The sequence below is a fragment of the Sceloporus undulatus genome, chromosome 3 (assembly GCF_019175285.1).
Source record: "Sceloporus undulatus isolate JIND9_A2432 ecotype Alabama chromosome 3, SceUnd_v1.1, whole genome shotgun sequence".
Classification (NCBI taxonomy): domain Eukaryota; kingdom Metazoa; phylum Chordata; class Lepidosauria; order Squamata; family Phrynosomatidae; genus Sceloporus; species Sceloporus undulatus.
Window position 1 is genome coordinate 233,624,736 of NC_056524.1, and position 25,018 is coordinate 233,649,753.

General features: G+C 38.4%; 1 protein-coding gene across 2 annotated transcripts in view; it reads right to left on the reverse strand.

Moving 5' to 3' along the window:
- Nucleotides 1-347: 347 nt before the first annotated feature.
- COL4A4 (collagen type IV alpha 4 chain) overlaps nucleotides 348-25,018 on the reverse strand; it is an 83,425-nt gene continuing 58,754 nt past the window's right edge. Inside the window, exons 34-48 of one of the 2 annotated variants that reach the window (XM_042461070.1) lie at nucleotides 22,949-23,012; nucleotides 20,587-20,661; nucleotides 17,239-17,346; nucleotides 15,748-15,855; nucleotides 12,933-13,004; nucleotides 11,878-12,006; nucleotides 11,437-11,544; nucleotides 10,532-10,687; nucleotides 10,327-10,425; nucleotides 9,558-9,566; nucleotides 8,314-8,448; nucleotides 6,491-6,607; nucleotides 5,344-5,532; nucleotides 2,500-2,786; nucleotides 348-1,554 (exon numbers count right to left, since the gene is read on the reverse strand). In XM_042461070.1, the coding sequence (XP_042317004.1) occupies nucleotides 1,291-1,554; nucleotides 2,500-2,786; nucleotides 5,344-5,532; nucleotides 6,491-6,607; nucleotides 8,314-8,448; nucleotides 9,558-9,566; nucleotides 10,327-10,425; nucleotides 10,532-10,687; nucleotides 11,437-11,544; nucleotides 11,878-12,006; nucleotides 12,933-13,004; nucleotides 15,748-15,855; nucleotides 17,239-17,346; nucleotides 20,587-20,661; nucleotides 22,949-23,012 (1,920 nt within the window). In that variant the 3' untranslated portion in view covers nucleotides 348-1,290. The remainder of the gene's footprint in view (nucleotides 1,555-2,499; nucleotides 2,787-5,343; nucleotides 5,533-6,490; nucleotides 6,608-8,313; nucleotides 8,449-9,557; nucleotides 9,567-10,326; nucleotides 10,426-10,531; nucleotides 10,688-11,436; nucleotides 11,545-11,877; nucleotides 12,007-12,932; nucleotides 13,005-15,747; nucleotides 15,856-17,238; nucleotides 17,347-20,586; nucleotides 20,662-22,948; nucleotides 23,013-25,018) is intronic. The other variant, XM_042461071.1, reaches the window with a different exon arrangement.

A 25,018-nucleotide genomic window follows, 5' to 3' on the forward strand; every position in this document is an offset into this window, starting at 1 on the left:
TTGATGAAGCATTTGTTCAAGGTCATCTCTATATACAAAGTTTGGCAAGGCCAAGCTATCATTACCAAAGCCTAATACATCTAATTATGGATTATTTGGAGTGTTGTGGGGGAGAGAGTATTTAGGATTATAGAAAAGCCTAACAGAGAGCATACCCATCTCTGCAGTCCCTAAAAGCAGAAACATCATAACAAAAGCTACATGTGAAAGCTATGAGATTTGTCAGTATTGAACTAATCTACTTTTTAACAGGAATGATATTCCAAGTCCACCACTCCCTTTGTGTGGTACCAGAGATATTTAATTAATTTAATTATTCCTAAAATCTGCTAATACAGGTTGTAAAGAACTGATTGGGTAAATTGAAGGGAGTGGAGTGGTAATATACTGAGTAGCTTGCACAGAACAGAAGACAAACAGAATAACTACACAGTGATGCTGCAGAAGTATTCATTTTTCATCTCAAGAAACACTTCTGAAAAATTGTATACTCATATGAACTTTTATTGTTAAGTTTTATTTGTCTCGTCTATCTTAAATCTGTTGCAGAGCAAAGACTCATGCATTACTTCTTTATTATGAAGCCTGTCCCACTGTCTTCTTGTTAAACAGATTCCATGATACCTTTTGTTCAGGGTAGATCTCTCCTAAATAAGCCAAAGACTAATTGTGGCCTTCTCACTTTGAGTACTGTCTATTATACTCCCAGCATTCCCTGAAGACCTGATACTTTGCTATCCACTGGAGATACTATTTAAACTTGGGTAACAAGGTAATTTTCTGTCTCCACTAGTTTAAATCGACATTACCATCCATGTACTGCAAAAGGAAGAAGGCATAACATTATGAGTCCTGTTTTCATTCACTGCAGGAAGAGGGATTCCAGCTGGAGATAGAGCTATTTTAAAAATGTACAATTATTTCATCTTTTGCTCTCCCACTCTCCCTGCCCCAGAATAAAGAGAGAACAAAGCAGGGCAGCTGCATGATAAAGAAAAACCCAAGATGTGAATAGTCAGTAGCTGTGCTCCCCTTCCACTTTTAGCAGCAGCAAATTAGGTGATGCTGACATCTAGGAGAATACCAGGGTTCTGTAGAACATTGTGTTTCTCATGTGGCATAGACAACTATGGCTGCACAGAGGATCAGAACGAATTAGTATCCATGGCCTACCGGACATAAAGCCATGGGCATGTTCCACATTTTCCAGATAAAAACCCAAGAATTGGCACCATCTGTAATCATACCACAACTTAGTGCATCCCCATCTGGTAAATGTTCAGGGTTTCCTTAACTATATTTCATGCAGACCTGACATCTGCCTACATTTTGTCGTTGTTGTTGCTCATCTTTAAGAGTCTCTGACAGTGGGGATGAGGCAAACTGCAGCTCTGGGTTTACTGTAGTCAGCCAAAAGCTGTGTGCAGTGGCAAAAAAGTGACATGTTCCTCGCTGACCCTGGCACTCAATGAAAGGTGCTGATCTAAAGTCTTCAAGGCAGCTTCCAGTTGACATGAGAGACTGTCCACCTCCCTGGTCGCCAGATCCAGTGTGCTGAAAGAAACAAAAGAGTTCTGAAATCTCACACAACAACTAGACTCAGGGACGGGGGAAATTAGTCAAAGATGTGACAATAAAAATAATTCCTATTATGAAAATTATAGAGTATAAAATAAGAGAACTCCTGACAAAACAACCAAAACCAGTAAGTGAACAGTATCACCCCCCCCCCAAATATTAACTAAACTGAAAACAACAAACATCTTCACAAAATTCAGGGGTATGACTAACACAGTCATATTTTTTCCCTCCTGTAGGGTTTTTAACACCTTTGCCTGATGAAGAAGTCAGTAGAAGTTCAAAAGCTTGCAACATATATATTGTGCATTTTGGTCAGCCCAATATACCTTTGGGTTCAGTTGGTCAACCAATTACAAATCCACCTAACATTGTCTCACCCACCTTTTACTAGCTTGTTTGCAAGAATATCATGCGGGCCCTTGTTAAAGGCCTTACTGAAAGTGAGCCCCGGTACACACAGGTGATTTGTGGCATAGCGGCGGCGATATTAGTGTTCGGGAGTGCGCAGCCACTGCACGCTCCCGAACCCTAATACATATGGGTGCCGGCATCATGGTGGCATCTCATTCATACATGGGCCACCATGATGCCACTGCTGTACAGCGACCAGAGGCGCTGGCAGGAAGTGGCGTCATGGTAGCGCCCCTTCCTGCTTCCAGCATTGCAAAAAAGCCACTCTAGGCAGCTTTTTTTTTGCGATGCAGGAGCCCATGGAGCCTCCTGTTTGTACTGCCCCTGTGATGCTACATCCACGGTATTCTCTTCATCTACCAAATTGGTAATTTTATCAAAAAAGAGATCAGATAACAACCAGGAAAACCCTTGGCAGAATCCTTTCTTTAGACCATTCTGGAGGAGCTCTACTTCTCTGTGAAGATTTAACTTCCCATGGTAGATCTACACAGTCCTTATTCTTACCATTAAAAATGAGTAGCCTATCCAAAGACTTCTCCAGTTTGATGGACAGGGAGGAATGGATTGGTCTTGACTATGAACAGCAACAGCTTGGGCAGGCGCTTCACATACAGCACATCTGCTAATGTAAGGCTTTATTTCTTCATCAGAGAGGGGCATCATGGGCAAAGGAGCTGCAGTTGATAGCCAATAAGATTTATCATTTCGACTTGCGTAGTAGCAGACCTGGTTGATATTGCAGTAGGCAAAAGGCATGGTGCTGAACACAGGGAGACAAGATCCAGCCATACCTAGAACAAAGGAAAATCCACCAAGGTTTAATCAAGTACTCACTTAAGAATAGTGGAAAGCTAGTCTTGGGTCTTCTTGCAAGTTTAAAAAGAGGCAGGGGAATGACAGAAAACTTTGTTGAGATCACAGCAAAAGGTTTCTGAACAAACAGCCTCATGTTTCGTTTCATAGTCAAAAGTTGTTTGTTGTACCTTATTTTTCTGGTTATGCAATCCCCTTATCTATGGAAAACTTAGAGGTAAATCAAAATGTAATTGCCCACTTTTGAAATGAAGACACAATCTGTAGCCAGAAAAAAAGAAAAGCCTTACTGGATGTCTAATGAAACTGTTCAAACAGTTAAGGACAGAAAATAAGCAAAAACAGAAAGTAAAAGGTCACAATCCTGAATGCAACTGTTCAGTGACTTGTGTGAGAATGAAGAGAACAATTATAATAATCAATACAAACAAACAGAAGTAGATAACATAAAAGCAGAGCAAGAGGCTCCTTCTCAGAATCTGAGAAATCTAAGGGAAAGCAAGAGCAGAGATGTTGCATCACGAACAGGAAAACACATTATGTGACCATGACAAAATAAATAAAAAGATGATGAAAGCAATACAATGAAGAACTATACAGAAGATTCTTTCAAGGAAATATTTTAGTGATGAAGCAGCAATTTTAGAAAGTGAAGTGAAAGGGGAAAACAATCAGGAATGGATGGCATACCAACGGAATTGTTTCATAATGTATATAGACAAGAGTCCTTCTAAATTCTAACAGTGAATATGGAAAACTAAACAATGGCCTACAAACTGGAAACATTAATTATACAGTGTGCCCGTACCATGCATGGATGCATTTTATGCAGCTTTAAGCTTACACGGAAGCTGCTTGGGGAGGGAAAACAATGGCACTTGCATGCCACTCCACCACATGCATGAGCCCCATTATTTCCTATGGGGCTCGAGTACAGGTGGATTTTTCCTTATGCGGGGGAATCTGGAACGGATCACCCGCTAAAAGAGAGGGCCCACTGTACATTCCAATTTCTAATAAAGAGCACACCAGGGATTACAGCTACCTTCGGATGATTGCATTAATGACCCATACAAGCAAAGTAATGTTCAAGTTTTTACAACACAGACATTTACCATATACAGAATGAGAAATGCCAGATATCCAAGGTGAGCTCAGAAAAAGAAGAAGCACTAGAGATCATACTGCAGGCATACATGAGGAAATGGAATTTCAGAAGAATATCAACCTTAGCTTAATACATTATAGCAAAGCTTATGATTGTGTAGATCATGTGAAAATATGGATTGCTCTTAAAGAAATGGGTATGCCACAGCATTTAATCATTTTGATACACAAGCTATTCTCTGGACAAGATGCCACTGTCACATTAATATATGAAGAAACAGAGTAGTTTCCTATTGGTAAGGGGATCAAAAAAGGCTGAATCTGCCACCCTATCAGTTGAATTTATGGACAGAACATATATGGAAGTGGGAATAGACTTTAATGAAGGAGATGTGAAAACTGGGAGAAGGATTATCAACAATTATCAATAATGTCAGGTGTACTGTACAGATAATACCATATTACTAGCAGAAAATGGCAAAAATATAGAATGACGAATGAATGAATGAATGTTAAGGAAGAAAGTGTAAAAGTAGGGTTACAGCTGAATATTCAGAAAACAAAAATGCTGATCCCAGATGATTTACACTACAGTGGGTGATGAAGACATCAAAATTGGAATAGTCATTAATCAAAATGGAGACTGTAGTCGAGAAATCATAAGGCTAAAACATAGAAAGTCTCCTGTGAAAGAACTAGATAAGGACTTCAGATATTATACACACACACACACACACACCATTAAATATCAAAATCAGAATAATCCAAGCCAAAATATCTCTAATTTCTATGTATGGCTGTGAAAGGTGGACAGTAATGATGGATCAATCGATCCAATTAGGGAAACCACAACTCTGAATTTGAGAGACCTAAGCAGGATATATTTCATTCATAAAGCCACCATAAATCAAAGCCGACTTGATAGCAAATAAGGAGAAAACAGACTGATGTGCAGAGGAGCGACAATAAATGCGGGAAAGGGTGCTGTAGATGTGCAGAGAGGACAGAGCATCTGCGAAGAACATGATTTCTGCATCTACATGCGGTTTCCCCTTCCGATGTATCCTGCAGCATCCATCCCACAGGAGTAGTAGTAATAATGAAGCAGGAGACTGAAGAGTAGAGCCGGATTGGGGGTGGGGGTGTGGAAAACAGTCTCAATACACACATTCCCATGGCCACATATGTTACATGTTTTGCTGATGTCAGTTTCTATGTAACTGCATGGATGCCCAAAAGAAGCATCACCCCCAACAACATACAATCCTGTTTCAGTTACCACTACTGGTTTTTGTGTCTTTGAAAGCAACTCTAACTAAGTTAGCTTACATTTCAGAGTGAATTGGGATGTACTTTGCTGCAAATTTGTACAGTAAAAGTGCAGAAAACAACAGTATCTGCTTTCTTGATAAAGAGTACAGTACTCACCAAGATCTTGATTATGGGCTTTCTCCTGCCCTTCAATATATAACAGGCTATACCCAGTCCATAGCCTTGGCATTCCCTCTGGGCAAAGTGGTTCTACATCTGACTGACTATGAAGAACAATCAGGAATCCAGTAGCAATTCTTGTTTCAGGCCCTGGGGGTCCTGGCATTCCTGTTGGGCCTGGAAGACCTTATAGAATGGAGAAAAGATGGACCAATAATATCATTTTTGAAAGTGAGACCTTTTCTGAGTTAAAGGATGGCTTGTCTGGCTTTTTCTTTTTCAAAATAGATTCTCTATTGAGCATTTAGAAATAGCATTTATATTTCTATACCACTTCTTAGTGAACTCAGCACTCTAAGCAGTTTACAGTCTGTTAGCCAATTGCCCCCAAAAAGCTGGGTACCCATTTTACCGACCTATGAAAGGATGGAAAGCTGAGTCAACCTGGAACCTTCTGGGATCGAATTCACAATATTGTGGGTGCAGTGCAGACATTTAACCACTGTGCCACAAGGACTCCTATTGAGCTAAAGGGTGTAAGTGTCTGAGCTTTAAGTTAAGCAGAAAAGCTTCTGTTTGTCCACGATAGTGGGATTGCAAGGGAGCCTGGAGATCAGAAGTCGAAAGGTGTTAGGTTATTTTACATGATAGTCCAGGAACACAAAATGAGTTACCACAGTGGTACTCAAGCCTTTTACCCTTAGGACCCCCCTTTACATCTACATGCAGACATTGCGCACCCCTGCTCAATGCAGTATGTGAATAAAAATATTTTGTTTATTTAGTATGCGTATTTTCATTTGCACATTCATGTATATTCATATTTTAACATTTTATAAGGAAATAGCATTGTTCAAATTAGCCCAGTTCTATTTAAGTAAATTCAATATTTAACTCAACACATGGGTAAATTTTACACAAAAAAAAGTTTTGAGAAGAGAAGGAGGAGACATCAGGGCCACCAAGTCTCACATACCCCATGAGCAACTCTTGTGTGGGTTCCTGGCCCACTGTTTGAGGACCACTGTTACCAGATGTTCAAGGCCACAACTTTTTTTAAAGCAGTGTAAAGAGTGTATACAATCATGATCAAACTAATTATTTTCCTGGAAGTAAGACAACTTCCATGTGTCAGAATACTTACCTTGCAGCCCTGTGTATCCTTTTTCTCCTATGTCACCTTGATCACCAAAAGGTCCTGGTGGCCCAGGGAGGCCATTTTGACCCAGCTGACCTACAAAGCCTTCTTCTCCCTTCATTCCTGAAAAAACAATACATTTACTTTTAAAAGTAACTATGGTTCAGTACTATGCATAACTACTTCAATTAATGAAGCACAAATTAACATTAAACAGGTAACAGTTGATTTCCTTTAAGCAATAGCTACATCCATCTAGAAATTATACATAACAGTTCTCTCAAAATGTTTCATACGCCATGCACCAGAATGTTCAGCAATTTAATTTGATACTGTAATTAGAATTAAATTCAGAATTGCTGTATCTATTTGTGTGTGTGTGGAGGGGGAGACGACTGTAAAATCGGAACTTTTGTCCTATAGTAACAACAGTACTGAAGAAAACAAGAACCATCATATTTCTTCCTTTTCTTGTAAAATTGTGCTGCAAATATATGATGGCCATGGTAATCTGTAGTGGGTGGAAATCTAACAAATCAAGACAATACCATAAAATTAAATTTGTTGGATGTATGGAATTTCAGAAAAAAGTAACAAACATTACAAGAAAAATCTAAGTATCTACTTGAGCCCCATAAATCCCTGTGAGATTTGGAAGGAACAAAGGCCTGGTCTAGATGGGTGCGATAGGACACCCTCGTCACATGCGAGGGGTGGCGCTTCTAGACGCCCCTCGCTCCTCACACAAGATGAGGGCATCAAAATGGCGGTGCCCTGTACAGATGGGTGCCGCCATCTTTACGTGACGGACGCCTAGCATCCGCACGCCACGGTGCCATTATAATGTCACGAGTGCGCCATTGGCGCACTGCGGCATCATAATGGCGCCACAAGAAGAACCCACTTTTTGCGGGTTCTTTTTGGTCTGCAGGGAAGTCCCATGGTCTGGAGGTTGCGGCTTCCCCGCAGACCAAAGCTAGGCAACGGGAGAGTGTCCTTTTTGTCCCGCGCAAGAAATAACGGCACATAGCTGAAACTTGTTTTTGCTGTAATAGATAATTGTGGTGCCCTACCTAACCTCTAAGTTTGTAATGATTTGTTTTGGGGCCCAGCCTCTCTCTTTCTTGAACATTTTATATCATCATCTCTCTTGAACATTTGTATCATCTTAGGTTCTGGTGCATCCTACTGATTTCTAGTTATTGTGTTATTTCAGTTACAAAATGTTACACAATCTTTTACACAAGGGAGTTATTGCTATTTCTAATGTCAAGGAACTTTAGATATAGAATACTAAAAATTCATAATGCCCAACCCACACTGGAATGATTCCAGGCTAATAACTATATTGTAGCAACAACCAATGCTTTAGTTTCTTATGAAATGGTGCCTTCTTTATGTGGAAGCTGACACCCAATAAAAAACATTTTAATACAGGACATTTTACAGTGGACCCTTGCTTTACATGGCGGATCAATTCTGGACCCCCCCCCAACGTAAAGCGAATTCTGCACATGCTCAAGAACCATTTAGATGAATAGGGTGCATTCCTGGGTGCGGCGCAGCGCACACGCCATTAATCTAAATGGGGCTTCCTGTCCACATGACCTCAAATCTGCGTATGGGAAGCCTGTGTATGGAGTGAGCCAATGATTTATAAGTATCTACTCATATGGAAGGAGAGAGTTATCTCTGTGTGTGACACATTATGAAATCAAGATACGTTCATGTAGACTTTATAGGAATAGATGAGCTAAAAAGTATCTTAAGCTTTTTGGTGACGCTGTGTCTTCCTTATCACACACATTCCAGAATCACAAAATATTTACCTGGGGGGCCAGGGAAGCCTGCTGGCCCTCTTAATCCTATGGGACCTGGTGATCCTCTTGGGCCTAGTACTCCAGGAGGCCCTGGAATCTTGGGACAAGATGAGTAGTCCACTTTCCCTGGTTCACCTGGATCACCTGAAATGTGCAACGGCATTAGAATGGGAGTAACAATTAACCCCACTTACCAAAGCTGGTAGGCAGAAAATTTATATAGGTTTTCACTGATCTAGAAGTGTGTTCTTCCAACTAAAGAACCCTTTATATATATATACCTACCTACATACATCAGCATAAAGAGGTATATAAATAATTTTAAATATGAGAGGGATCAAGTGGAACAGAATTAATGAGTGTAATGTAACTGATTCTCCACCTGTAGCTGTTGATTATGGCTATGTGATTAATAATGTTTAAATAATTTATATCTTAAAACAAGGTACATGAATTAGGGATTAGTAATTTTTAAAAAACAATTAAATAAGCCACCATATTAAAACATCAATACTGTACTTTAAAACAATATGAAATCATTTTAAACTGCCACAAGAACCATTTTAAAATGCAGCATGAAAGAGCTATCCACATAGTTATCTAATGCTTGTACAAATAAATAGAATTTTACTCGCTGGTGGAAGGAGAGCAGGATGGTTAGGTGAAGAGAACTTTGCTGGAAAGAGAAAGACATGGTCGGGAGAAAAGGCTGTCTATTATTATTATTATAGAATTGTGCATATCAGTTCTCGAAAATAGGGAATACCCTCTTCCATTTTTACAAAAATGTAAAAAAAAAGTAAGTAAGGTTTCAAATATCAATGGGTTATTGCTGTAGAGAGTAAATGGTTAGTCTGCTTATTTGTTTCTGTGCAGAACTGAGATCTAGTACTAGAAATTAGGGGTTGTAAAATGTCTTCCTGTTCTGCACCATCATTAGCATATGGGGCAGTGGAAGTTTCGAGGGAGATAATGGATTGTCACTAACTTCTTTGGCACAAAGATACAGCCTCCTATGGGAAGACGACAAGCAATTGGAGCAGAGGTTTTCAACCTTTGTTCTTCCAGCTGTTTTGGACCTCCAGCACCCAGAAGCCTTTGCCAGCATGGCCAATGATGAAGGAATCTGGGAGATGAAGTCAAAAACATCTGGAGGACCAGAGATTGAGAACCACTGAGTTGGAGGGAAAGCAAAATAAATCAGCACTTGGAGAAAATATTTTCTGAAAGGAACTAATCCTTCAGTAGCTTACCTCTGCAACCTGGTGTATTGAATGACGAAAATCAGGCCATGATCACATGCAGGAAGGAAACAATCATCATGCAGACGGTTAGTAGAAAATAACCACAAGAACTTGAATTGCTTGCAAGACTGATCCAGTACAGTTTGTATATGGCAGCAAATGGAATCCATAAATGGCCAGTTGAAAGATTATGCCTGACTTCATATAGCATTTAACTTTAATGTGGTAACTTTGCCTGATTTTAATCCAGAAAGATTGACCAACATAAACAAATGTATTGTTCATATCCTTCAAAGTCCAATTCCTCTCAGTGCTCCTTTGAGGGGAAGCACCTAAGATCTGCCACTGCCACCATTTTTCCCATACCAGAATTCAAAAATTCAAAAAGGCCAGAAGTGGCACTATGGTGGAGAGAATACAGTGGAGAGAATCCATGCTTCTTTTGGGTTCTCCCAAGATAGACTAAGCTCTCACCTTTAACCATTCTACTCAGAGAACGGGATGTTTGTTTTAAAAAAAAAGAGTTAAGGTACAGTACTTACATTGATCCATGGATAAATCAATCCAGTTTTTCTGGACTGATCTTAAATTAAAATTTCTAGACATATAAAATTTCTAGACGTAAACAAATCTGTAAGTCTGGCATGACATGTCTTGCTCGGCTGGGTATAATTTTGGAAAGCTACTGTAAAGTATATTTCCTATCTTTTGGTAATAGATGCTGGGATGTAATGTAAATTCATAATGACCAACATATACATGGTATCAAAAATATTACCTTTGGGACCCAAAGGACCAGGAGATCCTCTAAAACCTTGATCACCAGGCTCACCAGGGGCACCAGGAGGCCCTTGTGGGCCAGGGTTTCCCATTGGACCTTAAGAAAGAGAGAATTTGGAATATCACCATTCCCCAGTTTAAAATAAAGACATTGTATTCCTTGACTCTACCACATGCAAAGCAATACTTTCAGAACATCATACCTTTCACACCTTCTCTTCCTTGATTTCCTGGAATACCTTTAGTTCCCATTTTCCCTGTTGGGCCAGGAGACCCAGGTGGGCCATAAGTGCCACAATCACCTGGATCCCCTTTCACAAGTATAGTCGTCCCTGGAGGGCCAGGTTTGCCAGGAAGTCCTGTGAACAAATTAAACAGCATTGATAACAAATGTGCCACAGTGTCTTACTCAGATGTTCCATATTGGGGTATAGCCACAGGCCTCTACTGCCAAAAACAGTGTTAATTTCAGAAGTGGACTTTTGTGTACATACCCCCAAAAGGAATTAGGGGAATGAACTTTAAATTCCTCTTTGCTGAGCAAGTAGATAAGAAGCAAAACATCTGAGTTTATCGCAGGAAATAGAAGGCAAACTTATACTCTGCAGAACATGGCCACATAGCCCGAAAAACCCACAAAAACTATGGATGCTGGCCATGAAAGCCTTTGACTTCAAACTTATACTCTGTTAGATCATTGTTCCATCTAACTTTATAATGATTGGCAGCAGCTCTGGGATTTCTGATAAGGTTTTTTTCCTAGTTTTAGTAGATGTGCTGAGAAATGAACCTGAGATTTTTAAAACATTTTTTACACACAAACCATATTCTTCACTACTAAATTCCTTGTATCTGTCTTAGCAGAAGATGAAGGATAGTATAATGTATATAATCATTGTATTATGGGCACTTTTCTCCTATCATCTTGCAGAATAAAACCATAATACGGGTTATTTGCTTTGAGGCCATGTTACTCTCCAAACTTCCAGGCTAAAATAAAAAGACCACAGCACCACAAGGGTATTTCTGGAAGAGAACAACCTATTTAAATATCGTGACTTTAGATTTATTAATTGTTGAAATCATGTTGTTGCTGATGTTTTAATACCTCTAATGCCATCTAACCCAGAAGGTCCTTGGTCTCCTGGAGGTCCAGGAAGTATGCTTTCAGAAGGTGGGCCCATGAGGCCTGCAGATCCAGTCACACCTGGCATACCTGTAAGTAGAAGACTGAAGACTTAACAATGCTTAATAATGACCAATGTGAAATGCTACTAGATTTAGACCTCCAACTCAACTATGTTTCTGTACCTTTCCTTTTCCCTAATGCTATATGTGCCACAGATAACTTGGTTCTTCTCCATGTAGCACATCCCTTTGTCTTAATGATTGTCATTGGAAATGTGGCTGAATGAGCATCCCAGAAACCAAAAGACTATGGTTTATGTAATGTCATTACAAAGGGGGGGGGACTCCTTCCCATTAACTGGGTTGCAGAATAATGAAGACTTCCCTACTTTTTTTAACTATGGAGAAAATTGTTTCTTACCGGGAGGACCTAAGAAGCCCATGTCTCCAGGGGGACCCAGGCGGGAAATTCCTGGTAGTCCAGGTTCTCCTCTGTTGCCTTTTGGTCCTGGTTCTCCTGTGCGTCCTGGAGGCCCCATTTCATTTAAACCTTTGTAAGGGAATAACTGATCATCATGAAGCTCTTAACATTCATGGAAAAAAGTGAAATGCAAAATGAAAATTCAAAATGAACAACACAAACTCTTTCTTTAAAGTGAGCCCGACAAACATTTCTCAAATATTTCTGGAAGAGTTTATTGTGCATGAATAGCTGTTTCAGGTCTGCAATTCTTTTTGAAACCATAAACATTTTTGAAAAATTTAGTGTTTCAAATGCTTCTCCCACAAAATGATGTAATACCCAAGTCATCATAAAAGATCCTCCCAGAAATTAATTAGTTTTCCCTAGGAGCCAAAGGATTGTCCACCCAGTCAAGGAGCTCTTTAGGCATCAGTCCTCTGTTCTACCAAAAGAGCATGGCAAGTCAATAAATCCTTCAAAATACCCAAAAGGTGCATCTGCCAAAATGGGTTATTTCAAAAAACAAAATGAAAGCTATATATGCTTCGAAGTAATTTATACAATATTATATTGTGTGTGTGTGTGTGTGTGTGTGTGTGTATATATATATATATATATGCGCGCAACATTGCTATCAGAAATTATTGCATTTTTGTATCAGGTTTGTCCATTTGAAATACAGCTTATAGTTTAATAGTAATTTTTGGTTTTATAGTAATTTTTCTGCTACATGATTATTATAACCTATGGAAAGTCCTTTTAAAAACAACCCACTAATTTGAATATTCTGGGTAGTTTTCAACACATTAAAATTAATGATAACCCAAACTTTATGTATTTGTTAAATCTGACATCTATTATACATTGGAAAAATTAATGCCAGTCAAGTGCAATATGATTAAGCTATGGTTTTCAACAAACCTAAACACTAAACTAATCCTTTCATATTTAATTTCAGTTTGTTTGTTTTTTAAAAAAACAACCCTTGTAATGTGATCATTTTGATACTTTACCTGGAGGGCCTGTCAGGCCTTTTTGACCCTGCAGTCCATTGAGACCATTTAATCCAGGCAATCCTGAAAGACCTTAGAAAAATTGCAAAGAAGAAAACAATAGGATTATTAAAAATTAAAGTGGTTTTTTTTATGGAAGAAAACCAACTATCAGCAGTTAAACGAATTTGAGGAATTTGTAAATTTTCCATTAGCATGTTTCAGTGAAGGATCTGTATGTCAGAAAGTTTAGGAGCTATGGGCTGTTATAAAAGTGAGGAATGACAAAGAAAAATGAGGGACATGATCAAGCCACATTTCCTCATTTTGTTTTCATTACAGCTCCCCCCACCATGGACCCATCCATCCTGTAATCCTAAACCCCACTGAAGGCCAAAGTGGAAATGGCCTTCTATTGGCAGAGAGAAGCTCCTTCAATGTGGTAGTATACCTGTTAGGGAGGCCTCCGGTATGTCCATGGAAAGCTCAGTGACACCAATCTACTGCTGACAGTGTTCCCATCAATGAAAGGGGTGCAGGTTGCACCAAGAGGCTCGCTGAGGATGGTCCAAAGCCTCACAGCAGCCCTGACACAGCCCAGGAGTGGGCCCCATGGCTAAGCCAGCCTAAAGCTGGCATGGTTAACATTTCCTTTCATTGGTTTCAGTGCCATGATAAATATAAAAATGGAAGACCCAGTAAGGAAAACCGTGTAAAAAACCTACCAGACTTCCCATTCTGACTACAGCAAACTGGGATGGCTGTAGAAGCAACAGACCCAATGCCATCCCCACTTCCCAATAGCATTGCTTTGCTTGTTGTTTTAATCATTGGTTCTTAAATATATGCTCACATAGTTTCCTAAGTTATCTCTTTTGGTGGAAAAGTGCCCTAGCTTAGCAGAGAATGGCTTTTGGGAAAATGCTTTTTTTTTAAAAAAAAATCTTTCCTCTTCAAGGTTTTTGAACTCTTAACTTTAGCATCTGAAACGGAGTAATTCAACACAGATTTTCACCTCACCACTGTTTGTTGCGCTCCTCCACCCAGTAACAGCCATAGGACTAGAGAGACCACTTTGCCTGACACAATATTCCTGACATCTGAAGCCTACTGTTTATGCGTTATGACAGTACAGTGGTACCCCGGGTTACGAAATTAATTCGTTCCGCGGTTAATTTCGTAACCCGAAATACCTTCGTAAGCCGAATTCCCATAGGCGCTAATGGAAAAATAGCTCTCTGCTGCCCTCCGGTGGCGGAAAATAGCGCCGCGGTTTTTTCGTAACCCGAAGAAACCTTCGTAAGCCGAAGCAATAAATCCCTATGGGATTTTTTCGTATCCCGAAAAATTCGTAACCCGGCGCATTCGTATCCCGGGGTACCACTGTATTCTGGAGGAATGTAAAATAAGAGATATTTCCATGTGCAGGATCTGACTCCCATATACACAAACATGAATGGTTGTGGTTAATCTTTGGAAACCAATTCGTTGTTTAACTCTCTTGATCCTTGTTTTATTCCAATCGTGATTGATGGTTTTGTTTACTTTGCTTGCTAGACAATTTCTAAAACTTTTGTCAACAATCCAAAACAACACCAACAATTCTAAGTATGTATTTGGAGCCATCACAGTCCTATAGGCTGAACTGGATGAACTGCAAGTGAACTCTTATTGTTACATTTTACAGTATAATTCTTCAGCTTGTATTATTTAAATGTAATCAAATTTCAAAGTTTCAAGACTGAGCCATTAATTATAACAAAGGAGATAGCAATTAAAAACTAGATTAGGTTTGTTTGGGGTTGGGCTTTGGGGTTTTTTTTTGGGGGGGGGGTTGGTATGTCCTCTTCTACTGCTTTCTATGTACATCTGAAATCTGTTTAAAGCCTTGTAGTTTTGTTTTGTTTCTCTTCAGATCACATAAATATTCCACCTTTTACTAAAGATTTCTATGCCTTGTAATGTTAGCCATGAGCCTATCTAAAATTGTACCTACTTCATTGCACATGTACTAGTTTAGGCATGCAGAATTACATTTGTGAATAGGTTAACCATCATCATAGACAAACTGTTACCACCTCACATTTGTGTTGCATAACATTTCACATTCCCTGCAAAGATTGAAGAGCCACAAAGAATTATAGATCTGAATGAATTCCTAAAATCCCTAGGAATTTTTTTTCTACTGATAAGTCTGGTAGTTACAGAGCTCAGTCAAGTTACTTTTTTCTACTACGGTTCCCAGAATCCAACAGCTAGTATAACCACTGGTGAAGTGTTAGCACAGCCACTCATCCAAGGTTTTGCAGCCCTATTCTGCAATCCGGCAAAGTGAGAGAAATGAACATCAGTGGTCCAGCTTGACTTACTATTTTCATGGCATTTTTGAAGAAAATATATAATATTATTTAAAAATTACATTAATTTATATTCAGTTAAAAACACTGTCCATCAAACTAAACTAGAAACATTGCACAGTGGGTAGAATTACAAAACAGAGTCCAGGGCCACTTTACATCTCAAAAGTCCAGCTGAACAAATCTGCTGTTAGTTGTTGCCAAAATTCAACAAGACGGAGTCCATCTGCATATTGCCATAGGGTGCATTCACAGTTTATTCTAATGCATTTTCTTTGCCTAGAGGTTTGAGTAACAGAGAGCTGAAAAAAACTGCTTCCCCCACCAAAAAAATAAATATATACTCCTAACTTAGTGGGCTGCATTTTCAAAATTCTAGTACATATTTTCTATTTATATTTACAGTTACATTAACCCCCTTTCAGCCCACATAATTTGCTATCACACATCATGAAAGATCAGTTAAAAATAATAATTACCTTTTCTACCTGGACTGCCAGGTAATCCTGGCAAACCAGGAAGTCCCAAAAGACCAGGAATACCTTGTTCACCTGGAACTCCTGGTAAGCCAACAACTCCCTGAGCACCTGCAGTTGGAAGAGATAGAAGAAGGAAAAGGAGGAGGACATTTACTTGTCTCTCTTCCACATTGTCATATGACTCTATTATAGTAAAAAAAAAAACAATTTATATAGAAATCTGCTGAAAAGTGTCTACAAATAAAATAAAACAAAGACCATATCATTTTACTAGCCATGGATAACATTTTTCAAGTGCTTGTTATGGCATGTGAAAGGCCAACTCAATTAAAATTCTAGCAATGCCACCATTCTTTTATTTTATTATAGTCATAAACTGAATTTATACTCTGCCTTTCTCCCAAAAATGGGATTCAAAGTGGCTTCAAGGTGGCATCATGGAAATGCCTGCAGATGACAGAATGTTTTTGCTATGGATGCTACACATTAAGATGGCTATGTTGAAAAGCCCTGTTATGAACTTCATTTTTATTATTATTATTCTGGTGTCCCTGCACCTTTTTCCACTGAGTTGCCCAATACCCATAATATTCAACTTCTAAAAAATATTAATCTAATTTTCATAGTTTTTTGTGGGTTTTTCAGGCTATGTGGCCATGTTCTAGCAGAGTTTCTTTCTGACGTTTCGCCAGCATCTGTGGCTGGCATCTTCAGAGAATGCTTTGCCTGGAAAAATTAGGTGTATATATACTGTGTGAGCCTGGGAATGCAGGAGTGATTTGCATGTGTATTGTTCTGTGTTAATAATAATAATAATAATAATAATAATAATAATAATAGGATTTATTTATTTATATGCTGCCCAATCACTGGGAATCCGGGCAGCTTACAACAGAGGAGATAATAGACAGTTCCCTGCCCTCAGGCTTACAATCTAAAAGACATGACACAAAAGGAGAAGGGAATGGGGGGGGGGGGAATCAGGTCCAGCAGTTTTTCCCTCCCTCCCTCACAGGCCAAAGGATGACAGTTATAGAGAGAGGAGCCTCTTTCTTCAGGCTAGCCCTGATGGAGCTGGGCCAGCCTATTATCTCCCTCATAGGCCGAAAGACTGGCTACCAGACCTGAGGAATAGCAAAATTAGGACTCAGCAAATGGGAAACCACTCAGAGTCAGGGGCTTTCCCAACAGATAATGATCACCAATTAGCAGGCATTAATCCTCATTTGCATTAGCCTCCCAGGCTGAGGCCAGCCACCAACACAGAACATACACATGCAAATCACTCCTGCATTCTCAGGCTCACACAGTATATATACACCCAATTTTTCCCAGGCAAAGCATTCTCTGAAGATGCTAGCGAAATGTCAGAAAGAAACTCTGCTAGAACATGGCCACATAGCCCAAAAAACCCACAAAAAACTATCGATGCCAGCCATGAAAGCCTTCGACTTTACAAATCTAATTTTCTTTTCTTTACTTCCACCTCACCTGGAAAGCCAGGTGTTCCTGGATAGCCAACCAGCCCTTTGGATCCTTGTCTGCCCGATTCCCCTTGACCACCTGGTTCTCCTTGGTCTCCTGGTAATCCATTAAGTCCTCAAACAAACAAACAAACACATTTAGTTTAAAGGTTTTTAATAGTTTTTTTAATACTTAAAAAATGTTGAGTGCAAGGCTTTTCTCTGTCTCAGACCGGAGTTAAGATGGTGCCTCCTCCCATTTCATCTAGGAACCAAACCATATTGCCATTTAAATCTGACTTCTGTACCAGTGGTAGGGTTTCAGATCTTTCATTTCACTTTAGCTTAGAAGATGTAGAGCAAGCTATATGACCAATATAGCTCTCTCCTCCAAAACGGTGTTGCTGCTGACCACCAGGGCACTCAGTATTTCTATCTGAGCCATATGCCTTATCCTACTTAATGTTACGACTGGCCATGAATGTTTCTGCAAAGAGTTGTAAGTTTTCATAAACATGTCAGGATATTGTTTCATGCATCCTTATCCCGTGTGTGGACTGGAACATTGGGAAAACACATCCTGTTTGCCTTGGATAAGTATACTGAAAACCAACATAATAATACTAATAGTAATAAGTTTAATTTATATCTCGCCTCTCCAAAAGGATTGAGGTGGGTTACAATTACAACATAAGTTACATAAACAAAATATATAAATACATACATAAATCAGTACATAAATCTGTTTATCCTCTATCCTTAAACTAATCCACATAATTACAAAAAGAAAAAAAAAACATTATAAAACAGTTAAAATCAGATTAAAATAGTCACAACTGGGATGAGATTGTGCAAAAACACAGGCTGAGCAGACAAGATCTACAATATAAATGCAGGTAGACAAGAATAATCCCCTCAAAAGGACAGCATATCTAAAGATCCTAAACAGGGCAACATCTTATTTGAAGAGAAGGCTGTCTCACACTCAGGGCAACAACAATAGGGGACAACAGTAGCTGAGACAATATTATTTATGGCTTACTGTATTTTCAAAGCAATACATGAAACTGTAATTAAATGAAAGAATCTTGATTTTACTTCTGTGTGACTGCAGTTGTTTCATCCATTTTGTAGAAGCTTGTCATTCTATGTATGCCCTATGTTGGTTGTTTTTTTAAAAAAATGTTTATTGATCAGCCCTTAGGCCATCTCAAAACAACACAAAAGCAAGTAAGGCACACTATAAAATTCTATAGAAATTCTATAGAAATTAGAAAAGAGCTAAAATATAATAAAATCTAAACTGTAAATAAAATACCGTATAGATACCATATGAATGCAGTACAATATAAGTACAATACCCAAAAATGAAACAGAGTTATAAAACTGATTATAAAAATCTATTAAAAGAAGGTTCAAAATACAAAAATGGGTAATGTTGATTGTGTATTCTTGCACAGTAGGGAGTTGGACTGAATGGCCCTTGTGGTCTCTTCCAGCTCTATGATTCTATGATTCTACACTCACCAAGAAGATGTAGACTCATACAATGTGTGTTTGGAAATAAATTTGTAGGTCTGTATGATGCACATTGAGAACCAGTGTGGTATAGTGATTTGAATGCTGGACTACACTCTGAAGACCAGGGTCCAATTCCACATCAGCCATGGTATGCTAACACATTGGGTGACACTGGATGGGTTACACACTCACAGCCCAAGAAAACTCTGTGATAGGTTTGCCTTAGGGTTGCCATCAGTTGGAAATGACTTGAAGGCACACAGTAACAATCCACATGAAAATACTTGAAATGTAGACCAAAAGTACAAGGTGTGACATAGTCCTGAAGAAGCAGGCAGAAATTATGTTTTCTGTCCTTTCTTATGGGCAAAGAAGGTGGCCTGTTTAGAACAGTTTGGAATACAGCACAAAGCTTGGACCTTGGGGAAAGAGGGAACAGAACTCCCCAGATGGCATGCTGGCTAGGGGACTCTTGTATTTGTGATCTAAAAAGTACCTTTTTTCAAGTTCTACAACACTAAAAACTTTTTTGCTCATGCTACTAGCATAAACCCAATCTACTTTACTACTGAGCCAGCAGGACCTAAACGGAGCAATGGAGGACGGGATCTTGGAGATGTCTCATCCACAGGGTAACCAAGATTTGAAGTTGCTTCAGGGGCAGTCTACAAGACAAAATGTGTTCTACATGTGGCTGCCTCTGATAAGTATTTAGAAGTAAGCCAGCACAAAATGAATTTGCCAGACTCTTTTCTGGTGTGTGTTTTATAAATCACACATTACTACTCTTGCACCAACTGCACTGGCTTCCAGTTGGCTTCCAAGCTTAAGATTTTGACCAAAAAGGTTTTGACCTCCAAAGTCATAAACTGCTTGGTATATTTGAAAGACCTCCACTTCTCATATGAACTGGCACAGAATTTAATGCCCTCAGTGAAAATCCTGTTGCCTGGGCTATCACCCTGAGAGGTTTGGTTGGTAATCACAAAGGACATGGTTCCTTCAATAGCAGAACCTTGGCTGTGGAACTGCATCCCAAGGGAGATCAGGCTGGCGCTGTTGTGTGCCTTCAAGCCATTTTCGACTTATAATGACCCTAAGGCGAATCATGGGGTTTTCTTGGCAAGTTCCTTCAGTGTGGGTTTGCCATTACCATCTTCTGAGGCTGAGAAAGTGTAACTTGCCCAAGATCACCCAGCTGGCTTACATGGCTGAACCAGAATACAAACTCTGGTCATAGTCCAGTGATCAAACCAATACACCACACTGGCTCTGCAATAGCTGGCTACATCCCTACTTAACCTCTTACAAGCATCCAATACTTAATTGTTTTGTATGGCTTTTGGTCCTTAACTGTTTTAGAGTGTGTGTGTGTGTGTGTGTGTGTGTGTTTAAGACTAGCTTTTAGAAAGCACTTTTGATCAGTCTTTAAAGAGTATTTTTATCTGCGCTGTACAATAAATTGTATGCTGTTATGCAGAACAGATAAAACATTTTGTAGGAACCATGGTGGGTTAAGAGATAATAAATGCTTTTTATACATAGCAATAAATTAATAATAAAGTGTGATGGAGGATGTCTATAAACATGCTATGAATCTTAAAGTATATCACAGGCAGTTCAGAGCTTTTCCAGATATCCATTTCCTCCTCAAATGTTATGATATACATGAGGAGACCTGAATTGCTCACAGGAGCACATGAAGTGCTCAGTGTATATTAAATTTAAATATCTGTATTAAATTAGCAAAATTAGATGGAAATTATCAGTCCATGAATTGCATAAAAATGACCAAGCTACTTAGTTATTTAACTAAAGCATATTTCTTGCAAAAATATTCAAAAGTTACCATTACCTGGTAATCCTGGATTTCCTATAGGACCCTTTTTACCTGGCTGGCCAATGTTAATGGCTGGATCACCTCTGGCACCTGCAAAGGTCAAGATGGAGTTTGCTTCTGAGATTAAAAAAGAAAAACACCCTGCCTAATAAGTAGACAATAACACCTATCTTTATCTTTGTCAACATCAAATCCACATTTATTCTTATGTATGCTTTTAATTTTTGTAATAACATAATTGGTTGTAATCCTGCATGTTTGGTCCTTTGCAACATAATTTAAGAGGAGTAGGTTTCTGACTTGTCTGCAAACAAAATAACTATACAGCTGCACAATGCTGTATAGTTCTATTATAAAATTACTCCCTTCCTACATATAATGTATGCTGTGGTATGTTTTAGACTTTACATGTTATGTTTTAAAATCCTAATCCTTAATTATCATTTTCATTATTTTCCCAGTTGGAACTTAGAAAAATGGTTTGAAGATTAACTTTTCTCCCTAGAATATTCTTGTATTTGGCAGGATTTTTATTCAAAGACAGAGAATGATTCAAAACCATAACCTCTCATTTATAGTCTGAATCAGTACATCCAGGAAGGAGATTATTAGGGATGTGATTTAATTTTTGCATAACATAATGAATCATTTCAAATGTTTTCTCTCCATGGTGCAACATGGTGACAGCTATTGTGTGTGTGTGTTTTAATAATTTTCTATACTTCAAGACTTTTTGTGAAAAACTGTTTACAAAAAAAATTCTGTGAAAACAACATTTTCACAGAAAATTGCATTATTCTGTACCCCCAAAATGCTTTATTTTTGCAAGAAGTCTTGATGTGCAAATCAATCTTATAGCTGTTGGCCATTTTCTTGGTGGCTTAATATGCCAAGATATCCCTTTTTGTCAAGATGAGAAAAATTGTGAATACTCCCTAGACTGTCATCATTTTTCTGAATGTATAATTCAACTGTACCATTATGGCAGGCCCAAGGAAAAATAATGGTCTGGACAAAAAGTATGATCCCTCTCACCTTCTGTGGTTAACTTGCACTCCTCTCCCCTTTTTATTGTTTACTAGTGAACATACCCATATTTCCCTATATTAACAATGCATTTGTGCCACCCTTAGTAAAGTGCTCTCACTATTGCTATTCTTTCTGCTACTTCTCTCCACTACTCATTCAGCCCAGGCCAGCTTTCTTTGGGTTACATCTTCTTTATCTCCATTGCTTCTCTTTCCTTTGACCTAGCTCTTGTTCTATCTCACATGTCCCTCCCTCAATTCAGTATTTGTTCATCCTTTTCGTCACTTAACTCTCTTCCACACCTTTATCAGTCACCAGGAGCTTCCCTCTCTTGCAAGGTTGCTAGAGCCTAGTTTTCCACATCTAGACAGCCAGATTCGAATATTGTGCAAATTATTTGCTCATTATGCAAATGCTATGGCGCATCATACAAGAGCTGAGCAACACATGTGCACACACAAAGTATAATTCATACTGAGAAGCATTCCTTTCAAAAATTTCAACAATCACATAAATTTATTAAGAGGCTATAATCCTGTATTAACTTTGCTGGATGTAAGTTCAGTGGACTTACTTCTGAGGAGATATATACTGTACAGGATTCTGCTATTGTCCTAACCACAAGATATTTTAATGCCCCCAAAGTGTTCAATTACTTTTCATAATACTAGTCCCAACATATTCCTCCAAATCAGGGAGGGAGGGGGGAATTATGTGTTCTTCCTGCAGCCAACCTGAAATCCCCAGCATTCCTTATCACTGACTATACTGGCTAAGGCTGCTGCGACCTTTAATTCAACAAAACCTAAAGGGACAAACATTTCCCATCCAACTCCAAATCATGTAACAATATATAAACATAAGAGTCCATCCTTTCATTGTCAAAATGATCTGCCAAATTTTCAATAAGATGCATCTAGAAAATAGCTAGCTAACTATAATTGATTCCTTTTTCCAGTGAAGAAAACACAACTTAACTACATTTACAGTTATTAACTTCACTCCTTTTGTGGTACACATTTAACTTTGATTTATTTTATTTTTGTGGTTGCAAGAGTGATGCCTTACTAAATAGTAGAAGAAAATGTAACATGGCTCTAGCATTGCCTTGTACTCTCTTGTGGGTATGAAATGATGACAAGAGTGAACTTTACTTTGGGTGGAATTGAGACTAGAACTGGAATTCAATCATTTTTAAACTAACTTCCAAAGCTGGGCACAACCAGTCTGATGTTCTTTGGATCACCAGAAATTATTTCATTTATTCCTTTTTCCAAATGCATCCACACAAATCCAAGTAATGGTATTTTTCATGCATATATTGAATACATTGTCATTATATCATTACCTTTAGATCCTTTTTCACCATCAAGTCCTGGACTTCCTGGAATACCTGGCAATCCCTGTACTCCCTGATTATTTTATTAAAGGAAAATGTGTATCAATTATTAAACATAAAATCTACATCACTTAACTTTCAAAACCTCTCCAGATGTTAAAACAAAATTAAGCTCATGTCTTATCAAATTGTTATCTTTGACAATATGGAGGAATAATGGACTGAACAAGAAAGGTAATATATATAAAATACAAAACCTTTTCCAATAATTACCTGTCCCTACTTCCCTCCAATTTATCCTCTTTCTACAGAAACACTAGTATTGGCATTGTTCCAAGCGATTTGTATAAATAAGAGGATCCTGCCCAGAATTTGGAAGTGACTTTTGGGAGGATCTTAAATCTCAGAACTTCTCTCTTTCTCTTTTTTGAATTACAACTCCCACCAGCCATGTTGGTGCTAGGGAACTCTGCGAGTTGTAGTCCAGAACAATAAATTTTCCAAATTTCAACCCTCTGATCCATAGTCGTCAAAGAAAGCCGAAAAAAGTGAAGCTATCCTGATACACTTCTAAACCATTTTCAAAAAAGTCTCAGAGCAGTAGATTAAAGCATTCAACATACATTAAACCACAGAAATCACCTGAACTTTATATACTAAATTCAGTTCAAATAATTACAAGAGAGCATCATTTTATCATGCTTCTTTTGCAATCTAATCTGTTTCCATTCCTGTGGCCTTGCAAAAGAAGATTCCTGTTGATACGCAAATGGACTTTAAATTTCCTGGACTTTGGCCACATGGCCAGAAGGAGGAGGAGCCAGCCTGCAAAATTTATTCTTCTCATACCATCTTAACTAGGGACAGAAACAACAAAATGCAGGCATCTTACTACATCTCCAATTTTTTTCCCCTGTTTGATTTGTAACATCTTGCCTGATGAAGAAGCCAGCGGAGCTTCAAAAGCATGCAACAAGTATGTTGTGCATTTCAGTAACCAATAAAGATATCACTGTTTGGTGGATTTTTGTTTGAATTTGCTAAATGGCCATCACAACTACCCCTGCATATTCTCCACTTTATTCATTGGCATGCTTGCTACAGATGCTGAACTGAATGTGGATCATTAAATAATGTACTGTATATGATTTCATGTTTACAATAAATTTACTCTACAACCTATTCAGCAGTCACAAAAATTTAAAAGAACCAGTTTGAAAGTTAGTATGATCTTCACCAACATTTAGAACTGAGCATGTGACATTCATGAAATGGAGCCAGATAGACTACCAAAATTATGTCTTTTAGAACAGTCTCAATCCCACCTTCAGTCCTCTTGATTTATGCAAATAACAAACTTCATTATGACCTGTGGTCTCTCTGTAACCTGCACAGTCAATGATCAAGCAAAAAAGGGTGCGAGACAGAGAATCCAAGATATCGAGGCCCAAAAAGATATAGCCACCCTTAGTAAGGTAGGCAATTTAAAATGGCTGAGCTGATTTAAACACACTTTTCAAAGACCAAACTATCTACAAAGACAAATGCCAAAATACCTGAGGGAGGCATTTACTCAACTTAGATTTGATCAGCTTGACACCATGGTAAGATATGGTAGATTTAATGGTATTCCTTACAATGAGTGAACTTGTATTTGTGGAGACTGAGACATTGAAGATTAAGGTCATATTCTATTCAAGTGTAATTTGTACCAACAGGAAAGAGACCAGTATCTTGGTCCCTATATCAAATGATCAATGTTCTGGAATACCCATATTAGAACTTCTTACTTCATGAGTGGTCAAGAATCAAAAATATCTATCACCACAGCTCGGTTTCTATGTAAAGCAATACAGCTGAGAGCTAGATATGGGGGGACAATTGGGGTAAACTGTAGAGGTGATGAGGAATTTTGATATGTAACTGATGTTCAATCTTTTTGTTTTATGTACTATCATTTTAAAGCTGTATTTTTCCCCTTCTCTCTTTTACCCATTTTTGTACTTTGAATCTTCTATATAGATTTTTATAATCAAGTTTTATAATTCTGCTTCATTTATGGGTATTGTATGGCATTCA